The 11,968-nt window shown below is 40.1% G+C and overlaps 1 protein-coding gene across 1 annotated transcript in view; it reads right to left on the reverse strand.

The window, feature by feature from the left end:
- The window catches only part of Mphosph8 (M-phase phosphoprotein 8), a 39,954-nt gene that overhangs the window by 17,077 nt on the left and 10,909 nt on the right, over window positions 1-11,968 (reverse strand). Inside the window, exons 4-5 of the mRNA XM_057786022.1 lie at window positions 9,157-9,250; window positions 5,697-5,945 (exon numbers count right to left, since the gene is read on the reverse strand). Coding sequence (XP_057642005.1) covers window positions 5,697-5,945; window positions 9,157-9,250 — 343 coding nt within the window. The remainder of the gene's footprint in view (window positions 1-5,696; window positions 5,946-9,156; window positions 9,251-11,968) is intronic.

Raw genomic sequence — 11,968 nt, forward strand, 5'->3', positions numbered from 1 at the left:
GCAGTGCGGGGTTGGCACATGCCTTTAATCCTAGCACTCGAAAGGCAAAGGCAGGCGGATATTTGTGAGTTCAAGGCCGGGCTGATCTACAGACGAGTTCCAGGACAGTCAAGAATACACAGAGAAACCCTGTCTCTTTTTTTTGATTTTTCAAGACAGGGTTTCTCTGTAGCTTTGGTGTCTGTCCTAGAACTAGCCCTTGTAGACCAGGCTGGCCTCAAACTCAGAGATCTACCTGCCTCTGCGTCCTGAGTGCTGGGATTAAAGGTATGCACCACCACCACCCAGCAAGAAACCCTGTCTTGAAAAACAAAAGGCAATGTACCACTACTGCCCAGTTTCTAAGGCAAACTAGCGTGGCTACTGGGATTAAAGGCGTGTGTCACCATCGCCTGGTTTGATCAGTGTGGCTGTTTTACTCTGATCTTTCAGGCAAGATTTATTAAAATACAAATGAGCTGGATGGTGGTGGTGGCGCACCCCTTTAATTCCAGTACTCGGGAGGCAAGGCAGGTGGGATCTCTGTGAATTGAAGCCAGCCTGATCTACACAGCAAATTCCAGGACAGGCACCTGTCTTGGGAGGAAAAAAAAAAAAAAAAGGAAAACAAGTCCAGAAATATTTAATGACGAGAGTAGGATTTTTTTTTTCTTCGGTGCTCCACACTCTGGTCCTGTATCCCAGCTGTAAGCACTGAGCAAGTCATATGATTCCGAAGCAGCAGTGATCGTAAGCACAGCAGCTAATATTCACAAAGCTATTCTTTATATTGTACTTGCATTTACTCCACACGTGCGGACCTGTAAGGGGAGAGGCTTGAAGTAGCTCTGAGGATTACAAGAGACAGTTTTGGTACATAGTACATAGCCAGCTCTCAGTCCACAATGAATCCCTTATTCTTGAGCCTGGCTAGAGGAAGGAATGCCAGTCAGTTAATGCAATGGGAGAAACTGAACAGGATAAATGAAGCCAAGCTTAACACTATCAGCAAACTGTAATTATGAGAGCTTGGCTAGAATAGTAGCTTGGCTTACACTGTGGCTCAGTTCATCCATACACTTATCCAGCCTCATGACAAGCAATTTACTTAGAGCCATTTTGTTGGTGGGACCTGGAGAGATGGATCAGCAGTTAAAAGCACTGGCTATTAGTGAGAGGATTGGGGTTCGATTCCCAGAACCCACATCATAGCTCATAACTTCCTGGAATTCCAGTCACAGACATACCCGAAGGCAAAACACCAAATACTAATATTAAAAAAAAACAAACAAAAAAACAAACAAAAAATACCTTTGGAGGTAGTAAGGTGGCTCAGGGAATTCAAGGCGTTTGCTTGGCAAGCCTGGCCACTTGAGCTCTATCCCTAACCCCACGGTGGAAAAAGAAACACCGCTCCTAGAAGCTGTCCCCTGGCTTGCACACAATGCAGTAGTACACGGCTGTGCGTGTATAGTGTCTCACCCCCTCCCATTTTTTTCGGTGTTTCGAGACAGGGTTTCTCTGTATCTTTGTAGCCTGTCCTGGAACTAGCTCTGTAGACCAGGCTGGCCTTGAACTCATAGAGATCCGCCTGTCTCTGCTTCCCGAGTACTAGGATTAAAAGTGTGTTACACAGGTTTACAGTCTTCCGCTATCCCAAGGTCAGAAACCTTAGCCCCTTGACTACTAGCATCTTAAGTCTCCCTACTCTATTAAGGATTTAATTTTCATGTAGGAGTTTGTGTTTGTGGAAGAGCTTGTTTGTTCCATCACCATAAGTGTGTGACATCCGTAACCTTTTCTCCATCTCACAGCTATGCATGAGTCTGACTGAACATTGCTGAACTAATTAATAGATTCTTCCTAATGCCAAGTAAATAGACTTGTTTAATTAAAAAAGGTATGTATGGGTATTTTGCTTGAATATGTTTGTCACATTCATGTAATACGCTTGGAGGCTAGAAGACGATATAAAATCCCATGGAACTGCACTACTGATGGTTGTGAACAGTCAAGTGGGTGTTGGAAATTGAACCTGGGTCCTCTGCAGGAGCAGTCATGTCTTCAGCCTGTTACAGTTTATATAGCAGACTTTGATCATTACTGACATACTTGGATTTGGCTGAGTCTTCCACATAAATCTTAAGAGTTGGTACTTGTAAACATTTTGGGAAATTATTTTGTTTTGGCAGAGTTGAGAACAGCAAACTGAGCTAGATCTCTAGCCAGTGCTAGAAGGTTTGATTCTAACTAGATGCAGCAGGCTATGATCAGCTTGAAGTAAATACCAAAATATAAAATGCTTTTCTATTAATAAAAATGGCAAAGATTTTATTAGCATCCTCACAGTACTAGAGACCAAACCCAGGTCTTCATGTAAGCTGGAAAAGCAGATTTTAGTGACTTCCAAGAAATGTTTTACAAATTTCTCCATACAGAACTTTTGGTCACATAAAATATCCTCAGCAATCTTTGAAGTATTAAATGTTGCTTGGAAGCTATAGGAATGGTGGTAAACTTGGGACGCTGACGTAGGATTAGGAATTTGAGGTAAGTACAGGTTACACAACACCCTATTTTAAGACAAAAACAATTTTTTCAAAAGTCCATTATGAAAAGTATATCTGGAGATGATGTTTTCTAGAATATCTATTGTGTTATATATTCTGAATTATTTTTTAAAAATTTCAATATAGGGGCTGGAGAGTTGACTCAAAGAGAACTTGCTGATCTTGTAGGGAATAGGATCAAGGTTCAGTTCCCAGCACCAACATGGTGAATCCAGTTCCACAGAATCCAATACTCTCTTCTGATCTCCTTGGCATCAGGTATTCATGTGGTATACACACACAGGGGGATGGATAACACTCATACAAATAAATAGTTCCAAAAACTTTTTCTTTAAAATAATAAAATAAGACTGAGTGTTTTAATCTCAGAAGTGAAGACAGAGAGACAGGATTTCTGTGAGCAGGAGGCCCAGCCTCTCATCTACAGAACAGCTTCAGGCCAATCAGGACTATGTAGTGAGGCCCTGTTGCAAAAAAAAAAAGGTGTTTGAAAGAAAAACATTTTTTTTTTTTTTTTTTTTTTTTGGTTTTTCGAGACAGGGTTTCTCTGTGGCTTTGGAGCCTGTCCTGGAACTAGCTCTGTAGACCAGGCTGGTCTCGAACTCACAGAGATCCGCCTGCCTCTGCCTCCCAAGTGCTGGGATTAAAGAAAAACATTTTTAATCTATTCCTTAAGATTCACATTTCACATAATGTGAATTCAAGCTAGCTCATTTATACTTATTATACATGTACATGTCTAAATTCCTTCTTCCCAGAGTTTTTATATTTTGTATTCTACACAAGACCCTTTGCTTCGCCGGGCGGTGGTGGTGCACGCCTTTAATCCCAGCACTCGGGAGGCAGAGGCAGGCGGATTTCTGTGAGTTCGATACCAGCCTGGTCTACAAGAGCTAGTTCCAGGACAGGCTCCAAAGCCACAGAGAAACCCTGTCTCGAAAAACCAAAAAAAACCAAAAAACAAAAAAACAAAATAAAACAAAAGACCCTTCGCTTCTCAAAATGTTCCCAGGATAACATTTACAATATATTTTCTGCAAAGGTATAAAAATGCATAGCAGGGAGTGATGGTACATATCTACTGTCCCAGCACTCAGTAGGCAGAGACAGGAAAATCTGGAATGCTCAGCTACAAGTCCTTGAATACCCTATTTAGCTGAGGGTGACCTTGAATTCTTAGTCCTCTTGCCAATACCTACTGAGGGCTGGTGCCACCATGCAGTTTTCATTCGATCATTTTTTAAATGAAATCTCAAGATAAAAAAATTGAGCTGTATTGGCATAAGAACAGACAGGAGGACCAATGGAACCGAATAGAAGACCCGGATATCAATCCACATATCTTCAAACATCTGAAACACTTCAAACACCTTATAAAAGAAGCAAAAAATATCAAATGGAAAAAAGAAAGCATATTTAACAAGTAGTGCTGGCATAACTGGATACAACATGTAGAAGAATGAAAATAGACCCATATCTATCACTATGCACAAAACTCAAATCCAAATGGATCAAAGACCTCAACATAAAGCCAGCCACACTGAACCTCATAGAAGAGAAAGTGGGAAGTACACTTGAACGCATTGGCACAGGGAACCACTTCCTAAATAGAACCTCAGCAGCACAGATACTGAGAGAAACAATTAATAAATGGGATCTCTTGAAACTGAAAAGGTTCTGTAAAGCAAAGGATACTGTCAACAAGACAAAACAACAGCCTACAGAATGGGAAAAGATCTTCACTAAACAGGTCTGATCTCCAAAATATACAAAAAACTCAAGAAATTGGACACCAAAAGATCACATAATCCAATAAAAAAATGGAGTACAGACCTAAACAGAGATCTCTCAACAGAGGAATCTAAAACGGCTGAAAGACACTTAAGGAAATGTTCAACATCCTTAGTCACCAGAGAAATGCAAATCAAAACAACTCTTGAGATTCCATCTTATACCTGTAAGAATGGCCAAGATCAAAAACACTGGTGACAACTTATGCTGAAGAGGTTGTGGTGAAAAGGGAACACTTCTGCATTGCTGGTGGGAATGCAAGCTGGTACAACCCCTTTGGATGTCAGTGTGGCGATTTCTCAGAAAATTAGGAAGCAACCTTCCTCAAGACCCAGTAATACCACTTTTGGGTATATATCCAAAGGATGCTCAATCGTGCCACAAGGACATGTGCTCAACTATGTTCATAGCAGCATTGTTTGTCATAGCCAGAACATGGAAACAACCTAAATGCCCCTTGATCGAAGAATGGATAAGAAAAATGTGGTACATTTACACAAAGGAGTACTACACAGCAGAAAAAAATAACGACAGCTTGAATTTTGCAGGAAAATGGATGAAGCTAGAAAACATTATTTTGAGTGAGGTAACCCAGACACAGAAAGACAATTATCACATGTACTCATTCATAGGTGGTTTTTAAACATAAAGCACAGAAAGCCAGCCTACAAACCACAATCCCAGAGAACTCAGACAACAATATGGACACTAAGAGAGACTTACAGAGATACAATCTACATGGGAAGTAGCAAGTATAAAAAGACAAGATTTCCTGAGTAAATTGGGAGCATGGGGACCTTGGAGGGGAAAGGGGAGAGTCAGGGAGGAGAGCAGAGAAAAATGTAGAGCTCAATATCAATAAAAAGAAATTTAAAAAATTAAGCTGGAGGCCGGGTGGTGGCGTACACCTTTAATCCCATCTCTGGGGAGGCAGAGGCAGGCAAATCTCTGTTAGTTTGAGGTCAGCCTGGTGTACAAGAGCTAGTTCCAGGACAGGCACCAAAAGCTACAGAGAAACCCTGTCTCAAAAAAAAAAAAATTAAGCTGGACCTTCCTCAAAGCAATGTGTCTTACCTTCTCTGAGGAGTTGATGGGGGTGGGGGAAGGAGGTGAAGGGAATGTAGTGGGAACTGGGATTGATGTAAAATGAAAAGATAGTTTTTCTTTAACAAAAATAAAATAAAAACATTAAGCTGGAAAATAGAAAATATTTGATGCATTTAGATATCAAAGAATAGCCTGAGTCTTCAGTATTAGAAGGTATTCAGGAGATCCAAATAAAATCCTTATTCTGAGAGAAAAGTATGGGGCACAACTAAAAAAGTCACTCTATTGAACAATGCCAAGCAAACTCACCAGAATTCTCATCCGTTTGGCACACACTGTCTGAAACTTCCTGATCCCCTTCTGCAGCAATGTATGCCCAAGTGTCGGTCTCATCTCTAGCATTTCTTCTTTCTTTAAGTAAACACTTGTCCTTGGTTTTATGATCATCTGTAGTTTTATAATCCACCGGTATTTCTTCTCTTTTCAAATTATTCTCAGCATCGTTTTTGTCTTCTGTTTTTTTAAATAAATCAAATGCACTTCTGATTTCCTTAAATGCTAGTGTCAAAATTAAAGCCCACGGTTAACTGTAAGTTGCAAATTTGTTACAATCAAAAGAAGAAAAAATCTGTATTCAATTGAATAAACATATTTTCTGTAATTATTACGAATACTTGCCTTGTTTATAAAGCAAAGTAAGATTTACAGTCATAAAATCATTTTAACTACTCTTTTTGCTGGCTGCTCAGTATCCAAAAAGCTGTGACAAAGGTATACTCAAATTTGCTTGAGTGACATATCCTTCCTTCCTACATTTTTTTTTGGGAGGGTGGGGGGTGAAGAAGGATGCTTAAAAGAAATCCCACACTAGCTCAGAATTGAGAATAATAGAGGGTTATTTATTTAGAGGTAAACTTACAAGTCACAGTTCTCTGCTGGAACAGAGAACAGCAACCAAATCCCACAGCCAGAAAAGAGCCTTGACGCACACTTTACATAGGCATAAATAATGTAAGAGGCCATGCCCAAGTGGGTGGGTAACTTAACGGCTCCTGGCAGTAGGAATTCCTACAGCACCTCCCTTTTGTTTAAGTAAGAGAGTTCTAAGCCTAATACAAAATTATATATAATAAGGACAACCATATCAAGCAAGAAACATTGATAAATATTTCAATAATTATCCTATATTAATGAGTTTAACTTGGCTAGGAATTCCTACAGCAAGCAGGGGATTCCCTGTGCAACCTGGACACACTCTATCATCCCAGACCCTTAATCAATTAATTAATTAATTTTTAAAGGCAGGGTTTCTCTGTAGCTTTGGGGCTTGTTCTGGAACTAGCTCTGTAAACCTCAAACTCAGAGACCTGCCTGTCTCTGCGTCCCAAGTGCTGGAGTTAATGGTATGCAACACCACCACCCCTGCAAGATCCTTCATCTTTTATGCCAATTTCAAGGGCATTTTTTGCCTTAAATAAAACTATTTCATGTTTGTGGACTGGTTTCCAATATTCCTGTTAGTATAAACCTATGTAATCAGTACTTACAATAGCCCTTCCAAATTATCTAGTGCTTTACGTATTTTTTCTACCCCACCCCCATGCCCAGTTTTGGTACTCAGGAGAGAACTCAGGACCTTGCATGCTAAGCACTCACCACTGATCTACCCAGTTTTCCTTCCATATCTGTTTTAGTTCAAAGCTGGTAGAATTTGGTGGCTTTATCAGGCGCATGGTTAGTGTTCTTACACCATGCACTTTTCCCCATTTAGCACCAACTTCTGCACAGGCTCCAGGACAGGCATACACAGGTTGATTGATGCCTTTGCCAGGAGGAAAGGTAGGCTGAGACTAGGGTTGCTGAGATTTCCTTTGTCACAATCACCGAAGACTAACTAGTTCAGAACACCTGAACAGCAGCATTCACCCTGGACATCTTGTTCAGATATTAATTTGATAGTATTTTGAATCCCCAACAAATCTCTAAAACGTAGTGTTTCTTGTATTGTCCAAAATAGATGCAGTCCTTACTGTTACTTTATGTATGAGTCACTAAAGTAACAGCATTAATACTGCCATGTCTTGGGTCTAGACCTAAGATAAAATCTGCTTTTACAATTGGAGATGCAGACAACCTCTAACCTGGGATGAAAAGGAGAATTAAAAGTGTGTGTGGCTGGCCAGGTGGGGTAAGGTAACCCTTTAATCCCAGTTGCAGAGGCTGATATGCAGGGCTCTGAATTTGAGGTTAGCCTTGAAAGAAGCTAAACACCTGAAGTCAGGAGAGCTGAAGAGATGGCATAAGGTGCAAGAAGGCCTGTGTGCAATCACGAGACCTGAGTTCACATCTCCTAGCTAAAAAAAAAACAATAAAATAAAAAATCTGGGTATACTGTGTCTGAAACTCTAGAACTATGTGAGGTGTGGACAGGTGGATTGCTGGGGCTTGCTGACTGGCAACTCACCCCAGTCTCAGTGAAAGGGAGGCCCTGGTAGGAGAGGTGGAGTGATGGAACAGTAACCCTATGTCCTCCTCAGCCTCTAAGTGCATGTGGCAAACACCCACAGATCTGCCTATACCACAGACATATACACCAAACACTAGAGAAATCCCCAATACCCCCCAAATTAAACTCGAGTACCAATATAAATCTCCAAGTAAAAAATTTCATTCTTAATTTCTTAACAGGACACAAAAACACTGGAACACTAAAAATATGTCACAAAATTACTTTCAGACTATATCATGTACATACAAAATCAAATTTGGATTTAGATTTGGGTTCATTCATAAGAAATCTATTTATATGTACATATAAATATCAATGAACTAGAATGAAGAATCAGGAACTTTTTTGTCCCCAATATTTCAGAAAAGGGACACTCAACCTTTAAAATAAAAAATAATAAAGAAAAGAGGGTTTTTCAGTATAGTTTCAGCTATCCTGGAACTCACTCTATAGACTGGGCTAGTCTTGAGTTCACAGAGATCCGCCTGCCTCTGTCTCCCAAAAGCTGGGATTAAAGGCGTGCGCCACCACTGCCCAGCTCTAAACTAAGTTATTAAATAGAGTATAAAGCTCTAAATTCCCTGAAGAACAAAATTTTATAACATTACAGAGTAGAAAAGAGATAATCTTCAGGGTAAACTAAGTTCTTTATATAGAAGATGAAACAGAGGTATGGCTATGCAGTTAAGAGTATTTATAGCCCTTGCAAAGGACCCCATGGATTCCCAGCACCGACATAGTGGCTCACAATCATCCATAACTCCAGTTCTAAGGGATCCAGTGCCCTCTTAGAACACTCAGGTCTCCTGCTTACACATGCACATATATATACACACCCAGACACACATATACATATAAAATCAGTAATTGTATGTATGTATGTATGTATGTATGTATTTTGAGGCAGTTTCCTGGCTGTCCTGGAACTCACTCTGTAGATCAGGCTGACCTCAAACTCATGGAGATCCACCTGCCTCTGTCTCCCGAGTGCTGAGATTAAAGACGTGCACTACCACCACCCGGCTCAATAATTTCTTAAACAAGCCGGGCGGTGGTGGCGCACGCCTTTAATCCCAGCACTCGGGAGGCAGAGGCAGGCGGATCTCTGTGAGTTCGAGACCAGCCTGGTCTACAAGAGCTAGTTCCAGGACAGGCTCCAAAACCACAGAGAAACCCTGTCTCGAAAAAAACCAAAAAAAAAAAAAAAAATTTCTTAAACAATGGCAATGAACATGAAAATATTTTAATTTTTATACTTACATTTTATTACCTTTGGCTCTTTTCGGTATTTTTCTTCTTTGTCTAAATCATACCTTTTCTGGTATTTTTCTTTGGGTTCATTTTTTTTGGACTCCTAAAAAAAAGACGAATACAAAATCCAAAACAATAATAGATAAAATGCTGATATTGTATATTTGCAAAATATTCAAGCATCCATATCTATCTGCAAGTCCTCAAGCACACAGTTGGTGATTATTCAGTTTTCCTTCCACTTGTCCTCCAATCAAGATTATCCTTCTGGCCGGGCAGTGGTGGCGCACGCCTTTAATCCCAGCACTCGGGAGGCAGAGGTAGGCGGATCTCTGTGAGTTTGAGACCAGCCTGGTCTACAAGAGCTAGTTCCAGGACAGGCTCCAAAGCCACAGAGAAACCCTGTCTCGAAAAACCAAAAAAAAAAAAAAAAAAAAAAAAAGATTATCCTTCTGACATAAGCCTAAACAAAATGAAACTCAAAACCCAATACTCATTGCCCCATTTTCTTTTAAGAATTTATTATTTCAAATGTTTGAGCATGACAAAGTGATGCAAAACTTTAATTCCAGCATTAGGGAGGCAGGAACATATCTACATAAACTCAAGACCAGCTTGGTCTATGCAGTGAGACCTTGTCTCAAACAAATTAAAAAACAAACAAAAACCACTTGAATATGATCAAAATTTACTATATACATGTATAAAAATGCCATTGTGAAATGCATTCTTTTGTATGATAAAAACTAAACTGCTACAAAATTAATTCTATAAAAACCTTCCTCTTGGGGTTGCAGTGATGGTTCGGAGGTTAAGAGCACTTGGTGTTTTTGTAAGGGATCTGGGAGCCCAGTGGTGGCACACACCTCTAATCTTAGCACTTGGGAGGTAGAGGCAGGTGGATCTCCGTGAGTTCTAGGACAGCCTGGTCTACAGAGTGAGTTCCAGGACAGTCAGGACTGTCCCACAGAGAAACCCTGTCTCAGAAAACCAAAATAAATAAAAAAAGGAGCTGAGTTCAGTCCCCAGCACCCATGAGTAACTCCAGTTCCACGGATCTGATGTGCTTTCCTGGACTTTGCAGGCGCACACACGATGCACAATAAATATTCATACAAATAAACCTTTTTTTTTTTGGTTTTTTGAGACAGAGTTTCTCTGTGGTTTTGGAGCCTGTCCTGGAACTAGGTCTTGTAGACCAGGCTGGTCTCGAACTCACAGAGATCCGCCTGCCTCTGCCTCCCAAGTGCTGGGATTAAAGGCGTGCGCCACCACCGCCCGGCTACAAATAAATCTTTAAAAAAGTAACAAAACCCAAACTTTCATTAAGCAACCGTAACTATTTCATTTTTCTACATTCCTCTGAATCCTTGTAAGCATTACAGACAATACTCTTGCTTTTATTTACATTGTACATGTGGGTTTTTTTGTTGTTTTTTTCTCTATCATATTTTCTGAAGTTTTCCTTCTGATACACTGACCTTATATTTCAATTGACTATTATAGTTCCCAGGTTGATACACTAGTATTTTCTGAATCATTTTCCCCATGGCTAAACAAACTTACTCGTTTTTCACTAAGGATAATACTACCACAAATAATTCTTTTGAATTTTTTTTCAGACGGGGTTTTGCAATGTAGTTCCAGGGTTTCTCAAATTCCCAATCCCTGTTTCAGCTTTTGAAGTTCTTAGATTGTAGCTATGTGCCTGTACACAGGACCTACTATCTTTCTACAGACCAAAGCTTCAGCGATGGAGTCAATTAACCGAAATGTCAAGAGAGCAAAAACTTTTACAAGAGAAACACATTTCTGAATTTCAACAACCAAAAATTAGTTCAAGCTCAAATGTACCACCACATAATGTCAATCCTTCCAGATTCGTCATACTCACGTCCATTGTGTGTTTTCACTGTAAAAACTTTTCCTATACTAGTTCAGGTGACAGTGTTTGCCCAGCGTGCACAATGACCTCCATTCAAGCCCTAGTGTTATGTAAATTAGGCAAGTTAGTACTTGCCTATAATCCCCGAATATGTAATTTGAAGAGACTCAATTCAAGGTCATCCTCAGCTGCAGTCAGATCATTCTAGACTAGCCTAATACCTTGTTTCATAATCTAATCTTTTGTCTTGAGATTAGAACTTTGGTTTCTGAAATGGCCCTAAATTATCTGCTATTTTATACTACATACTTGTGTAAGGAGATATTTTCCTCATCAACAACTATAAAATCAAGATATGGGTCAATTCCCAAAAAATACATTTTGCCGGGCGGTGGTGGCGCACGCCTTTAATCCCAGCACTCGGGAGGCAGAGGCAGGTGAATCTCTGTGAGTTCGAGACCAGCCTGGTCTACAAGAGCTAGTTCCAGGACAGGCTCCAAAACCACAGAGAAACCCTGTCTCGAAAAAACCAAAAAAAAAAAAAAAAAAAAAAAAAAAAACATTTTGCAGAATCAAATATTCAGCCAAGATTTAAATTTTTATATTAAAGGCCAGGTGGTGGTGGCGCACGCCTTTAATCCCAGTACTCGGGAGGCAGAGGCAGGTGGATCTCTGTGAGTTCGAGGCCAGCCTGATCTACAAGAGCTAGTTCCAGGACAGGTACCAAAAACTTCAGAGAAACTCTGTCTCGAAAAAAAAAAAAATTAAAAAAAATTTAAAAAAAATTTTATATTAAAGTTAAGTGTATCTGGGGCCGGAAGGATGGCTCAGAGTTAAGAGTACTGGCTGCTCTTCCAGAGGCCCCAGCAACCACATGGTGTTTTGCAACCATCTATAATGGGATCTGGTGCCCTCTTCTGGCACGAAGGCACACAT

Source organism: Chionomys nivalis, chromosome 12 (assembly GCF_950005125.1).
Source record: "Chionomys nivalis chromosome 12, mChiNiv1.1, whole genome shotgun sequence".
NCBI classification, from domain to species: domain Eukaryota; kingdom Metazoa; phylum Chordata; class Mammalia; order Rodentia; family Cricetidae; genus Chionomys; species Chionomys nivalis.